The following is a 16,062-nucleotide window of genomic DNA, read 5'->3' as shown; positions in this document are numbered from 1 at the left end:
ACTTGTACTGAAATAAAAACTATATAATTTAAATATAAGACTCGTGTAATAAACTTCAAAAGAGAAATATTAAAAGAAATTATGTAAAACTATGCAAGCTAAAGGTTTTTTTTTTTAAATACACTTTGATAATTCACTGAACTATCTTTTGTTCGTTAAAAATTATTTCAGATGTGTCTCTTTTTTAACACTGATAATATACTGCAAGCAAAGAAAAAAAAAGCCTTTTACTTTTAAACTTTACGTTTACCTACTTCCAGCTTGATTGAGAAGAGCTACCATGTTGACATAATCATTATATTGAAAATTTTGAATTATAAGGTATACAAATTTTTACATCATTTTAAGGAATGTAACTTTATATTTCAAAATACAAAATTTGAGCGAAATCGACCCAATAGTTCCTGAGAAATCAAATTTTAAATAATACATTTTTTTTAATCAGGAACTTTTGGGCCAATTTCGATTTAATAGTGCATTTCGCCATACAAAATTACATTCCTTGAAACGGTGAAAGCAATTGTCCACCCTACAATTCAAAATTTTTTCGCCTAAATTTTTTAAAATAGCAAAAATAATGATTAATTATTATAAATCATTTTTTTCGCATAAAATTATCTTTGAATAAAAAAATTAGAATTGCTTGCGAAAAATTTACAGTTCGCTTAAAAGGTTCTCGAAGTATAGCGTAATACCGAAAATGTAAGGTTAACATTAAGAGGTCCAAACTTTTAACCGGTCACCTGACCATACTATTAGGACCATGATTTCTAGATTGAGACTACCCCCTACATCTTACGCCCTAATACTCCCTAAAAAGTGTATAAATAAATTACAAATCAAAAACAAAATGTTATAAATAACTACAGAACAAAACAAAATAAAATTTAAAAAATTTATTGAAATTTTGAAAAAAATCTAACTTACTATAGAAAACAGCTATCATCTTGAATATTTCACATAACATTACTCATATAATATTCCTTATTATATTACATTCCATGTCCATTACAGACATCGCGTTTCCTCATTCTTACCTTCATTATGCGCAGATGGATTTGGTATATCCTATGATAATCGAACCGCAATCAATAAAATTCCTACTCTTCCTTCAACTCTCTGCGTCTATGGTACATCGTTCTTAACGGCATCATCTTTAGGTTTTACCCATTTGTATGGATTTGGCTTCTGCTTTTCCAATTTTTCAAGCAGCAATTGGAAACTGTTGGGTCGCACGTTTTCCTTGTTATCAAAGAGTTCTATTTTTCTTGGGCCAATGTGTCGGTAGATGCATTTCGGATTCCTGCATGCGGCATTATACTTACAGGTTGGATGCTGAAAGTGGCACTTTTGTCCCATGCGGCACTTAGGAAAGAATCGGCACCTGGGAGCTTGCTGAATTTTCTCTGTTTCAGGATCAGCTTTCATACTTTTGCTCCTGCTAGAGTTGTCTGCAACAGCTTTTCTCTTTGTCTGTTGCAGTGGTTTAATAGCTGCTAAGATTCTGAAAATATAAACAAAATAGAATAAACCTTAACTTTTGAGAAAAATAGGAATTTATCAATGATGATTATAGATTTCAAAGTTTTGTGAGTTCAAGAACTAAGTTGCTTTGATATCGAATTCTTCTTTAACTCAGCAAAGCATACAATTAGGATGACTCCAGAAATGCATCATTAGCTCAATGAAAACATGTAAATAAATTTTATTTAAAAAATCAATATAGTGGCAACAATGATAGTTTCAAGTTATTGAGCATTTGCAGTGCAGGAACTTAATAGACTCTATATTAATTTTTAATTACCCTTTGGTAATAAAAATTTCAGAAGCATTTCAAAAATTTAAATTTTTCACATAAGAATTAATTATAGCACCTGGTGTCCCAAATGATTCGGGCTATTTAACGTCCAAGCACGGATCATTTTGGAACACGGGGGCTGTAGGTGATTATTATAAGCGAGACTGTTCTTCGAAGTTTTCATCGTCATATGAAATGAAACTTTTTTTTCGAATAATATGCTATTTCTATATAATATGCTAATAATATGCATAATGCTCTAATTTACAAATAAAATAGTAGAGCTTATCAAATTATTATATCTAAAAGCATCTTAAGCATCACTGGATATTTTTGTGAAGTTTTACAAAAAAATCTAAAAAAAAAATAAAATTTGTCATCATTATGTATTATTAGCTGAGTTTGTTTTAATACGAACTATATGAATACATCGAAAAAATCAAGGTTTAAATAGAATTACTTATTGTTCGTCGAATATTCTGTAATCGACCAAAATACTGCCCCCCACCCCAGATATCACCGTTACCAGAAGCGGCAGAATGCGGTTACTAGATGTAGGTATTGAAGGTCACCGTGTCCGGCTTTGATGACATCAGCTAGACGTCAACATGAGACCACATTGAGACTGTTGTTGCAATGATCTCACCATATGACAAAAATGTAACCTATTCATGTCTCAACATAGTCACGGCGTAATGAAACTATGACACATTTACGTCTCAACAGAGTCAAAGTGGGACGAAGATGTGGCATATTAAAGTCTCAACTGGGTCACCATGGGACAAAGATGTGACATTTATGTCCCAATAGGGTCACCATGTGATTAGGCTGAAAAGCGAATATGTCACATTTTTCTCACATAGAGACGTCACTGCGACAGTTTATGACTCAATGTGGTCTCATGTTGACATCTGAATGACGTTGCAAATGTCACAGGTGACTTCACAAGTGAGTCTCCGTGACTGTCGCATTCTTGTTACAGTGTTATATGGGTAGCGCTCTCTGTGCTTACTTACCTTTAATATTCATGGAAATATTCCTACCTTAAATATTCTTAAATCCTTACCTACCTTAAATATTCATGGAATTCTTACAAAAAACCTATCTTCTGTGCTTTACGTTATCTTATTACAACTGCAGAAATATTCAATTAAATTATTAATAATAAAAATATCATTTTAAAAATTGAAAAAATTAGCAAGGTATGAGTATTTAAGAAATCCTATCATATTGTGCTGGGCGAAAAACATTGAATTTCTCTTTTATTATAATTTTGTTTTGCTCTTTATTTGGTAATTGAAGCGTTAAAAGGGGATATGTTACAAATCTGCACTTTCGAAAAAAAGAAAAAGAAAAAAATATGTCAGTTGTTGAAAAAAATTTTAATTTGCTTCCAAATTGGATTCTCTTCTTTAGGCAGTCTAAAAATATTTAAGTCTAAAATATGAAGATATTTAAATTGTTTTTTTTTCTTCATGAGTTACCAAATACGATTCAGAATAAAATTATGAAGAGAAAAAAAATTATGTCAATCGAACATGCAAAATATGAGAGGTTGACTTCCGATGCTAATATCTTGCGCAATTTTTAAAAAAAAAATTTCTTCAAATTTTAAAACAATGCTTTTTGTTGCTATTTAAAAATTACGCCAGAAATTTCGTTTAATTTTATTGAATGTTTTTGCAATGAAAGTAAGAAAAAGTAAGACAAAAAAGTCAGTTTTTCAAAAAATGTCCATATTTAAGCTAGGTTTGCGAAATTTCGCTCAGTTGTTGCATTTATTAACCAAAGCAAATAATACAAGCTCAAAAACGCTATTTTTCGTTCGTAAATTCATTGCCGGTCCCTCAAATCTACAATAATTTTGAATTTTATTGATATGTAAGAGAAATCACATGACCTGAACACCTCTAAAATTACAAAATAATTTTCTGAGTATTTTTCGATAAACATGAGAAAATGAGTTAGTATTGAAGTGTTTCCATAATTTTGTCCAATCCCTGTATTTCCCAATCATAAAAGCATATGATTAATCTCAAATGGAGTAATTATACATTATCAAAAACTTGAATTAGTCGATAAAGTTAAAAACAAAAAATAAATAAATAAAAATAGCGTTGTTTAAAAATTTCTTTAAAGAGAGCGTTTTCTCCAATTGAATTACTAATATTTTAACAATATCTTCAGAACCTTTGACAATAACAGAAAAACAAGGTAAAAATATGTCACAATGTTAATAAAAAATATTTATGGAAACGGCCGAAGATGGATTAAGAAATTAATCTGAAATAGATTTCAAACACTTTACGAAATGTAAAATATAATGCCTGATAAATTTTCGCGGATGTAATATGTTTGCACATTAAAGTAAGCATAAATAGGAAAACCAACTGTAACATAAATCTAGACAACTCTCCATAAGCAAGGGTAATAGCTAAATTTAAATAAATAAAAAAAATATGCTACTAGGAGCATATTTTTAAAGGGTTTAAAATCACGATCTAAGAAAGAGAGACTTTTGTTAACTTTTAAGATGATAATCTTTATTTATAAATGTAATAAAATTTAAAATAAATTAAAATGTTCAAAAGTCAGGTTTTTGAGAATGTGATTTTTTTACATATATCAAACGAAATCAATAAAACTATGTTATTATAAAAATAAAATATAGCAAGCGCAACTCTTATTAACTTTAATATCATAATAACTTTATATAAAACGAAGTTATTTAAATAGAAAATATTATTTAATCGCTAGTATCCTCCATTTATTTAAATTAAATCATTTACTGTTGAATGAGTTGATTAATTTTTCTAGCAATTATTTTTTATTACGTAATATTTTATTACTAGTTTCTCTTATCAATTTCTCTCAGTGAAGCAGGAAGCAGACTTTTGTTCTTTTAATATGTATAAAAGGCCTTTTTAGGGCACGGGTATGAGAAGAGATTTATTATAACCCATAATTCTCTTTTTTTCCCTAATTTTTTAAAATGTTATTTCAATACATAATTACGTTTACACTTACAGTGATGACTACATAATTTAATTGAAAATGACATAATTTGGCAATTTCATAACAAAATAATGAAATATGTTTTTAAATTATCTTAAAATTGAGTCACAGAAAATCTATCTTCTAAACAATTGTAAAATCTTTTTTTACTTCTATTCCAACTGAATTTTAAAATTACTTAAAATTTTCAATTAACTACACGTACTGAAACATTAATTAAATTATTTAATCAACAATAATTAAAATTTTCCATTTTTTTCATTCAAAGAAGGTGTTTCCATTTTCAATTAAATTCCTGGTTAAATTTTACATTTTTAAACGAATTAAAACAATCGTTTCGCTAAAATTAAGTTATAAAAGTCTGCAGACGCTTTTAAACTAAAATCAAATCTTAAATTAGAAAAAAAGTTTGGAAAAGAATAAATTATAAATGTAATTAATCAGTCAATAAATGAATCAAGAAGAGAAACTTACTTATTATCCTTGGGCAGTGACATTATTAATAATAGTAGGTATTCCAACAGCTATCGTTAAAAAAATCGCAACACTATACTTTATCAAAATTCAATAGTAACACACTTTTCTACGAAGATAACTTTCAAGAAACGTTACACTGAAACTCGTTGTAGAGCACTCTCCAAACTACACTGAGATATAACAATTTAAGATTTAACTAACAGTTATGTACTTTTGCCATAACAATAGATGTACTTGAGAAACAACCTCCCATTGGTCAAATCTGGACACTGTATCATAACTATTATCCCTCATGTCGGATTATAACCAAGTCGCTCCCCCCCCCCCTTTGAGATTCAATTCAAGGAACATCAAACTTTAAAGATCATGCAGGGCATTATATATTTTGAAGCTCTTATCAATGACAATTATTCCTTGAATGAATGGTGAGTCGTTAGGGTTATTCATGATACACAACTTGTTCGAAAGTGAAAGTTTTAAATGACTCAAATAGTTTGTTAAAATCATACATCAATTAATTTCGAACTTTAGTAAACAGTTGTTATCAGATATCTGTTAAGCTAGTTTAAATATTTATGTATTATTAATATTCTTATTATTAATATTATTATTTTCGTATGAGAAAATAATAACTGAAACCCAACTTTTATTTTCTAGTTCTACGCTCCAACTTTATTTCTTATAACTTTAAAGTTTGATAATGGAAATGTGTTAGCAAGAAATAATAGAGGAGACTTTTATATCTCCTTAAATTGACTTCATTATTTAATGGAATAGTTAGAAAAGTTCTACAAATAAATTTCCAAGTGATCAGATATTTAAATGTAATTGTTACCAGATATGCTGAAAGGGACAATTACTATTCTTAAAATACTGTCATAAATTATAGCAAACGGTAGAACTTCAGCAAAAAAAAGTTTTGTTTAATCAAAAAAGTTAATTTGGAAAAGTAAACTAGTGCTTAAAACTAGTAGTATGATGAAAAAAAAAATAAAAATTTCTGAAAAATATTGCTAAATTCATTCTTTTCAATTTATTGTAAAAAAAATTTTGAGTGAACTATTTTTTACAGTAACATTTTAAATTACTTCTTTTTATGTGTGATTCAAAGGAAATTTTTTTTTATTTAACAAACTCTATTTTTTCCAACATCAAGTTGTTTATTAGAAGTTACGTTAGTTGTTAGTTACGCAAGTTTCTAGAATTTTTCTGTATTTATCCTCCTTCTTCCTTTATTTATTTTCATTTAAACGTGTAGTTTAACTTTGTAAGTATAAAATGGTAACGGTTTGGTTCAGATGGGGAAAAAAATTTCCTTTATAAAATCTTTTCCAAAAATGCTGCTGCAATACCATCTTTTTCTCTCCATTTAAATAACTCCGTTTAAAATGAAGTTATTTTGTTATCAAAACTAATAAAGGTTGCGACAGATGATATTCTTTTATCAATAGCCTAATTTTATTAATTTCGCTTGACAAAGCTATTTACGTTCTCAAAAATATGTATTTTAAGCCATTTCAACATATTATTTTATATTTATTGCATTTAGATGCGGAGATAATTGTCTTAAAAGCTTAAATTTTAAAATTTTACATCCTCCTTTACTTACTATTTTAAACTCTCCAAAAATCTGTTAATTTAAAGCTCTTGCAAGTATATATTTTTATTTATTCAAACTTTGCTATTATGCTTAGTTATATTTAAATAAAAGTTGTTTAAATTGAAATAAAACTTCATTTTCCTATTTATTTCGGTTGATGTTCAGCCTTCGGCAAAAATATCATTGCAGCAAAAATATGCCAGGTGCCATACTTTATCTTTCTATCTATTGAGGACAAAAATTTCATTTATAAAATCTTTTATTATTTTCCTTCTTCCTTAGATTTTATCTTCTGCCCACATGAATCTAATAAGGAACGGCTTAAATTTGTTTGAATTTAGTAAATAGAAATACATTAAAAGCAATTTTTAACAAACAAGATAGTTGTGCTATTATTTTTTTGCCAATCATTCAAACCCACCCCAGCTTAATCACAATAGTATTGAATTAGCTGCGTCAGTCACAGTTTGTCACAAAGGATTATCTATTCTCCCTTTCGAATGAAGATTCTTTTGAAATATTCAATTTGTTTTATCCAGATTCATTTTCACTTGTCTCATGGATCACATGTATTTCAATTTTCATCTTTAAAAGGGAGGTAATCTAAACAAAAATTTCTCAGAACAACACCTGAGAATAAATATAGATACCCCTATAGAGTATTTTGATAAAGCATTCTTCTTTACATTGTTCTCATATTTCATCTCTTATCATACTTGGGTTCAAAGAAGAGTTTCTATTCATATTAAAAGTACAAAAGACAGTTTCCAGTATTTATAAATGAGAAAGATGATTTAGTCAAATCCCCTCTCTGACTTATTCAAATCATCTTTTCCATTCAAAAATTGTAAGAGTGAATTCATGAACACTATTACAAATACATATTTTTCTTTAGGTAGAATTATGAATCATCTGTTTCCTTACCTATCAGGGCAGAAAAAAATGTCCTGTCCCTTTTTAGTAAATTCTTTCCAAGTATGAAATTTGAATTCACTTTAGTTTACACTAAACATATGTTCGCTTTACTAGTACCTAAAAGTTTAACTTTGCACTTAACGGCGTAACTTAATATAGAGTCTACATAACTTTAGGTTATCTTTTCAAATTATTATGTATTATTGGTATTCAGTTCTTGAAAATCCAATTATTAGAAATAAAGTTATTTAGTGTAATATATTTTTCTTCTTTAACTCAATGTACCACTATACATTCTTTGATTGAAATGATTGCGAATACATTGTAAAAAATGTATTGTACTATTGAATTTTTTATATTGAATTTTTTTTATTGTATTAGTATTTTATTGAATGTATTTTATTAACTAATATAGTATCAGGGGTAAAATCAATTAGATTTTTTCGTGATCTCTTATTTTCCTTTATGATATATTTTTATTTAATTTTTTTCCGACTGATTTCTGTCGTACCAAACATAAGAGAGTGGGAAACTTTTTGCTTATTTCATCGCACCTTTAAAATAATCAAAACGTTTTGCACTCAATTAGTTATTACACTCTGACTGGCGTGCTTCAAATCTCCCTACAATTCTCCATCTTATTCGTTGGTGATGTTAAATTAAAGAATCGGTAAATATTGCTGCAAAAAAAAAAAATTGTCAAGATGAGCCAGAGAACAAAATGCAGATTTTGTATGCAGACTTATAACGTCTAATCATCTACTAGCTTCATCCTGACACACGTATGCTCTTACGTATTAGTCACATAATATGTACATCTTTGTTTCGAAGCAGTAATTTTACATTTCGCTCAGTTGTTTTCAGGAAATTCAACAAAATGTGCGAATTCTCTTAATTTTGAACACCATTGTAAATACATGGGGAGCAATGGCAAATTTAAAATGTCGAAAAAGAAAAGATAGTGTAATTTTAGAACTCACTTCTTCACTGTGTTTATCAAAATCAGATAGTTTGATTTAATAAAATCGAATACTAACATTTATTATCAGTAAGTAAATGTTTTGAAAGTAAAATTTTTTTACCACATAAATTAATTATATTTTTTTTATTGAATAACGCGTTTTTGTATTTTTTACAGGGGAGAACACAACTTATCTGTTTTCATCCTCATCAATATATTAGTTTGTATGGGTGCTATTCAACTATTTTTTCTATTGGGAGTGAACAGCACAACGCACTTTGTAAGTCGATGTTTAATTACTCACATAAGTTAGCTTTTTCCCATTTCATTGCGTCTCGTATGAAAACAACATTATCATTTTAACCTTTCTTCTCTATGTCTGAAGCATAAGTGAAAGCGACGTGTTAAGTTAATGGAATTCATATCTATATTACACAGAGCATTGATATGTCTGTTAGCATTAGCAATGAAGAGCTGAGAGAAACTGGGTGGAAGGAATGTGAAGGCAATCTGTTTATGTATACAAACATAAATATATTTTTGTCTTAATTACTATTATTAGTTTATGCAGGTTAGATAATAATTTAAAGTTATATTTTAGATACTGAATAATTTATACATGAAAAGAATGAGGTATTTTAACGAAAAAGCAGAAAATTAACGAAATTGGCACATTATTTATTTTGGTGAAATTTTGCGAATTTTTTCTCAAAAAATTGAGGCAGCGGTAAAATTATACCACAAATATTTTTTAATCGGTAATGAATTCTGTTCGTCTGTTTACAGAATTTTTTTTAATTAACTTTTTTATGTTTAAATTGTAAAGGATGAGAAATTCTTCTTTAAATAATGAAAAAAAATGTTTCTTCAAAATCTAAATATAAAAAAACAAAGCCTATTATTCAATAAATTACCTTTCCTAAATTTTCTGATTGTTGATATACATTTTATGTTATTTCCTCCATATTTTAGTTGGCAGAAATTTTCTGCAATTTTTGAATAAGTCATGCAAAATTACTGTCGTACCTAATGGGTGACGACCTTATAATTAGCTGCCACCTGGAAGTTATAGCTCTCCACATTATTTAAAAGAACAGTTAAAAAACAAGTAAGCTAACGTTCTTAAAAATTCGCCAACACCGAAAGACAGCACTGCTTGCTTTTTGGAATATTTTACGTATGTCTTTTAATTATCTTTGTATTGCATTGGTCAAAATCTTTTTAAAATGTTAAGACAGAAATTTCGATACCATTCTAAATAGTTGACAGGTCTGGGCTTATTTTGAACGTTTAGAGTGCGTATCTACTGCTGCGCAAAATACAGTATTTCCCAATTAAATTCATCAATTACCACCTTTAATAGTGAAATTTTAGTGAAGATGATTAAAAGCATATTTAACGTTTTCTTCTTCCTCTGTTCTTCTGATGGTAGAGATTGGACGCTGTGAAAACTGACGCTGTGTGTTTACCTGATTGAGTAATTTTTAAACTGTTATAAGTTTGAGAATTGAGATTGCGAAATAAAATTTTATTAAATGAGATGCTTCTAAAAAATGTTTTTTTATATTTGCAGGAAATTTGTATGAGTATTGCTTTATTTTTGCACTATCTCTTCCTGGTACTATGCTTTTGGGTTGTTTCGTATGGGTTTTACTTACTTCGAAGATTGCGCTCATCTGCTGAATATATCGGAAACTTCAGAGATTATTGCGCTGTTTGCTGGATTTGTCCTCTACTTCTGTTGATTATATCATTTGTTGCTAATCCCGAAGGCTACGAAGCAAGACAATAGTGAGTGAATACTTAATTGAAGCCTTTACTTTATAATCAGCTTCACCAATGTTTAGACATTTTATGAGTGGGAAAAATTACGAAAAATAAAAAAAGAAAGAGCTGTACGATTTTTGATCTAATGATAGGTTTTTCCCACGTTATGCATACTAATTTTTACACCATTTTTGACTATAATTTTAAATGAAAAAATTCAAAATTGAAATAAACTTAGTCCCATAGTTTTTTGTAAAACTAAAGTTTAAAAATATGATTTTTTTTAAAAAACTTAATCACTCAAAAACTCAGCAATCAATTAAATTCAAATTTTACTTTTTGTCTTTTAAAATAAAATTGTCAAACATGTAGTACAGACTAGTTATATCTTAAAATTTGAAAGTTTATCGATCATTAGTAAACTAAATGAAAAATTAGTATTTTTAAAATTGTTTTAGATAAACGAGTTATATAATTGTGTACAAAAAGCTTAATAACCTTCGTTAAAGTCCTAAATATTAAGATTTCACTGTAGTAAGACTTACGATGACAAGCTCAAAAGTTAATAAAGTGCGCTGTACAACTCTCAATAAAGTATTTTAATCGGAGTAAGTGCTTATAAAAAATATTATTGATTTAAATTGTTAGTTGTTATGTAAACTGAAAACTTATTTAGAGCTAGCTGGTTCTGATAACAATCAGTTTTGATTCTTTAATTTAAAAAATAATCATCTTATTCTCACTTTGTAGTCTGTATTTTACTTAAAATAGTAATAATAAAAAAATTGAATCATATAAAGAAGGGATTATTTTTGATCAAAGAAAAATAATTCAGTATTTTGTTAAAAGAAGGCTAGGGCAAATTTAATAAAAATTGTAGCATTAGTAAATATTTGAAAAAATAATTTAAAAAAATATTTTTTTATTTAATTTTTTTTATTTTCGATATACTAAAGCTTATAAAAAGCAAAAATATGTACCTATATACGTAATTGAATTATTTAAATTATGTCTTACTAATATTTCAATTGTCGTTAATTTAAATAAAATCCCCCATAATCTCTATCGTTCATCGAATTAAGGAAAAGTATTAAATAGTTATCGAGACTATTTGTAAAAATTTTTAGATCTCACTTGATAAAAGATTCATAAAATGGAAACTTGATTTTTCTGATTAAATATTCGACTATTCTATTAGCTATAAGTTTTTGTTTTAACTCCACATTCCGTCAATATTTTTGTCAACTTTAATTGATGCCAGAAAATACGACTTGTAATATTAGCTTCTTTCCCCCTATAGCTGTTGGCTGAACATCAGGCGTGGAATTTTCTGGTCTTTTGTTCTACCCGTTACCGGATTAATTAAGGTACCTTTGCTTTTTTATTATAATCTAAATTAACTATATAAATTAATTATATAATTGATTTGAATTAAATGATAATTTACTTAAATTTGTTCTGAATAATTATTTTATACTAATTGCATGACTTAAGCATTGATTTTGATATTTTTTTAGCAAAAGAGTTATTGTTTCACTAATAATATTTAACTAATATCAGCAAGCTACGGAAACCATATTTATTTTTAATAGATCGTTATTCACTTTTAGTGTTAATATGGAATCATCTCGTAAAATTCTTCCAATACTTTTCTTTTTTTTGCTTTTTGCTAATATATCATGTTATTGTTGTTTCTAATGACCCTCTGACACTCTGACAATGCAATCTCGCCAGCCATTTGCCTTTTGCGAATAAAGTCTGTGAAGTGCTCCTTTCGTTTAACAAGAGAGCACTGCAAGGTTGAAAGTATGTCTTAGCTCAAAACTCTACGGATAGAGGACAACACCACTCATTCTCGAGACCACTTCATCAATTTAGATATAGATCTGAAGAAGAAATAAAAAAAAAAATTCAGATTTCTGTAAGGTACAGTTCAGCAACCAACCATAGGACTTTTGATTTTACGAGCAAGTACATCACATGTACTCGGTGGTTCTTAGCGGAGACGAGGATCGAACCTTGACCCCGACAGACCGGAGTCCGATCCTCTAATTTCTGGGCTTCCCGTTCCACGACCCACAAATATTTCATTATCCTAATAAAGAAGATCATTCTAAATTATATTATCCTGAAATATATTTTTTTACGAGAAAATGTGATGTATTTTAGAGTCTCTGTTGGCGGCGACTATTTGCCCTATTTTAGTTTTACAATCACAAATCACACATGTTTTCAATGGCAAACATTTGTAACTGAAAGAATTTGATTGCACATTATGTGTAAATTATTCGTTAATTAATGATATGAGGCAAATATCCATTTGTTAAAAAAATTAATGTGTAATCCTGTACTTTAAATAGAGAGATTTTGAGTAACGTGTTTTTTTTTTCACTATTACCTTAACACTAACCTTATGCGATATCTGAGATTTGTTGGGAAAGTTTTGCGCTACAGTTGCGATAGCGTTTCGTGGAGAAATTCGTAACGATATACGAAATCTCTCAAATAACGCTTTAAAAGAAAACTTTATCAAATTTCCCACGAAACAAGCAACAGTAATAAACTGTCTCAATAAGCAAGCTAATATTATGGATCTTACTTTTTTTTTAACCGATATACCTTTTCAACCGAAATACTTCTTTTAAAAATCAATTCATTTATTTAGTTGGATAACTTGTGAATAACCGATATCGCTCATGCATTGCTGGCTTAAAATTAACTAAATAATGAAAATTACACGCTAAAAATATTTTAGTTGTAAACTGTTTCTTGACACTACAAAAAGTCATCATGAAAATTTACTTTAAAGGTCAATACAAGCATCATGATTGTATCCTTGAAAACCTTCAATGAGCAAATGTCAATGACTCACAGGACAGAAATTTATAGAATCAGGTGAAATTTGCTTTTATTTTTGAATGTATAAAGCTTTTTGTTCGTTATATAACCAATTTTTAATCAATTTACTTTAACATTTTATTGAAAAAAGGAGGAAAAATCTCATTACGCCATTAGCATTAGTAAAAAAAAAATTTTTTTCTTGACACACCGTACATTTTTTTAGACTTAAATAAGGCTTGCTTTAGACTTGACTTCAGACTTCCTTAAGACTTAATGAATAAATAATATAAATTATAACAGTTCACTTCAACGAAACTAACCAAATAAATTAAGAAATTTTTTAAACCAAATTTTGAAGAAAAAAGCTGTTTATGTGAGAAACAATTGTATAGGTTTCTTTGAAATGCCATTTTTTATGATTATATCATTTTAATAATGCTTTTAATGATGATATCATGAATAAATTTTCATTAATTTCTTATTTTCTTTATATTTTTTAATTTGAACTAACTTGTTTATTTTTTATTTTTCATTGACTTTTCCTTGTATTCAAGTCAAATTCCAAATTACACCTGAAAATTATGCTTCATTAAAATTTTCAAAGCAATTTTGTAAGTATTTCGATTGATTTCAAATTTAACTAAATTCTCTGCAAAATTTTTGCGAGAGAAAGTTAAATAATTTATATTAAAATTTTATGTTTTCTTCCTCCAAAATTATGAATAAATACATATTGAAGTGGTTTTAAACGGGAAATTTTGTAATTCTATAAATAACTGAAGAAAATTCTGCTTGTAGCTAATTAACCACAAACATCAAGTGACAATTTTATAAGACATAAGATTAATGTTAGTTTCTATTTGCTGCACGTTGTTTTTCCTTTGAAATATGGTTTTTATTTCATATTTCTCTTTTTAGAAATTCGTTGAGAGCTGGAATTACTCTCCTTCCCGTATTCGCCATCAATTGGTTCTTTGGTTTACTCGCCGTAGAAGATTCCATGAATGTTGGACTACAAATTATTTTCTCCTTGACAAACTCTATCCAAGTTAGTTAACTATTCAATATTTAATTAGTAGACAATTTTACAGTATACTTTGAGAAAAAACATTGTTTAACGTAATTGTTTGATAATCATTTAGCAACTTTTATTCATCTTTTCTTGCTTTCTTTTTTTAGCATGTTATTTTATTTTCTATTTTATAACCGTTGTTGAATAGCCTACTCAATTTTTCGGGTTCACAACTACTAATATTCAACTCCGTAGCCTTGTAATTTTGAACCCAGTCCAGAAGACAGGGGAATTCCTGTATCAAGAATGGGGAGAAACTTTCTTTTAATGGAAGACTTTTTGATGGAACTAACTAGCACTTGCGTTACATGGTGAGGAAAACCACGAAAACTTCCCATGGTTAACCTGACGGAAAGGGGACTCTAACCCATGATCCGTCTAGCACTCAAAACATTTTTTCTTAGCACGGAGGTCGGTACACGCCGGATGTGGAATTCGTATCGACCAACCATCCTTGGGATTCGAACCCGGTTCACCTCGTTAGAAGGCAAACGCTCTATCCCCGAGTCATCATAGTTCTTTAATGCATTATGTAAATGTTTCTCTTTCATAATCACTTAACAATGCAGACCAAAACTACAATGCAGGAAGCACAAATTAAAAAATTAGATACATATAGCTGTTTTGTGCAAAGCAGAAAAATTATCTATTTTGTGATACGAAATGCTTGAGAAAATATAATAGCAGGCTATACGTTTCTTATTTTCCAGAAGAGCATTTTTGGGAAAAAGAAAAAACAACGCGATTTCCATGATGGCAAAAAGATAATTCTGTGTATTGTGTTCCCATCTAGAGGAGAATTTGGAAACTTTCAAAGTATCTATAAGGAAACAATACCAGAAAACAGTTTGGAGTAAAATAATGTCACCTTTGTTAAAAGTGTGCCTTATCACTGCATGACCCCAATGCCTTTCATATGCTACTTTGAATAAGCTACGAAACTAGTTAAACGATTGAATAAAAAATGGAGGTTCCATTTGTAAGCTTTTCCTCTAAAAAAATAAGTAATATATTTACAGAAGCATTAACACTTTAGCATGAAGCATTGAATTTTTAAAAACTACAATTATTTATAAAAGTTTTTTTACGGCAAATAGAATTATTTTTATTTATAAGTATACTTTTGTTTCAGGGCATCATGACATTCATTTTCTTCTGCATAATGGATAACAATGTAAGTATGAGAAGACAAATTTTAATGGCTTTACTGTTCACCTATTAATAAAAAAAACGGTGTAGATTCATGTTAAGAATACTTGACAAAATAAACCATTTTATATATTTCAGTGAATTAAATAAATTCAATAAATAAATGATAGGACCAACCCATTTCTTATTACTCTTGTTTGTGCATAAATTTTTACTCATTAAATACAGTGTGACCAAAATAAAGTGCATCCAGCGAAGCAAGCATGGACAAAGGAAAAAGGAATTTTTATTGAGCACAAATTATAATGAATGTTGAATTCTTGTAATCTGTCAAATGACAAATCAAGTACGCTGTACAAGATTATCGAAATAGTGAATCAGCATTTGGGAGAAAACGTTTTTGATCTTTTGTTTAATTTCCGTACCTTTAATTCGACTTAGATGTTAGGGGGGGGGGGTGACAAGTC

At 28.5% G+C, this 16,062-nt stretch overlaps 2 protein-coding genes across 2 annotated transcripts in view; one reads left to right on the top strand and one right to left on the bottom strand.

Annotated features, from left to right (window-relative positions):
• Positions 1–16,062, top strand: part of LOC122268266 (adhesion G protein-coupled receptor B3) — a 46,532-nt gene that overhangs the window by 24,248 nt on the left and 6,222 nt on the right. The window contains exons 11-16 of the mRNA XM_071180217.1: positions 8,944–9,046; positions 10,340–10,557; positions 11,834–11,900; positions 13,343–13,428; positions 14,293–14,422; positions 15,579–15,620. Of these exons, the coding sequence (XP_071036318.1) occupies positions 8,944–9,046; positions 10,340–10,557; positions 11,834–11,900; positions 13,343–13,428; positions 14,293–14,422; positions 15,579–15,620 (646 nt within the window). The remainder of the gene's footprint in view (positions 1–8,943; positions 9,047–10,339; positions 10,558–11,833; positions 11,901–13,342; positions 13,429–14,292; positions 14,423–15,578; positions 15,621–16,062) is intronic.
• LOC107437206 (zinc finger CCCH domain-containing protein 14-like) lies at positions 882–5,496 on the bottom strand. Its single transcript, XM_016049130.3, has 2 exons — positions 5,288–5,496; positions 882–1,504 (listed from the first exon to the last, which is right to left on the bottom strand). Exons 1-2 carry the CDS (start codon positions 5,308–5,310, stop codon positions 1,126–1,128), a joined length of 402 nt encoding a protein of 133 aa, XP_015904616.2. The 5' UTR covers positions 5,311–5,496; the 3' UTR covers positions 882–1,125.

This window comes from Parasteatoda tepidariorum, chromosome 4, assembly GCF_043381705.1.
Source record: "Parasteatoda tepidariorum isolate YZ-2023 chromosome 4, CAS_Ptep_4.0, whole genome shotgun sequence".
Classification (NCBI taxonomy): domain Eukaryota; kingdom Metazoa; phylum Arthropoda; class Arachnida; order Araneae; family Theridiidae; genus Parasteatoda; species Parasteatoda tepidariorum.
Note: the sequence above shows the minus strand (reverse complement) of the source record. Positions and strands in the feature narration are given on the sequence as shown.

Bases quoted from the DNA above. Each gene is read 5' to 3' on its own strand.
- LOC107437206 (XM_016049130.3), bottom strand. From the start codon at position 5,310: ATGTCACTGCCCAAGGATAATAA. The intron at 1,505-5,287 runs GTAAGTTTCTCT...TTATATTTTCAG, and splicing joins TCACTGCCCAAGGATAATAA to AATCTTAGCAGCTATTAAAC.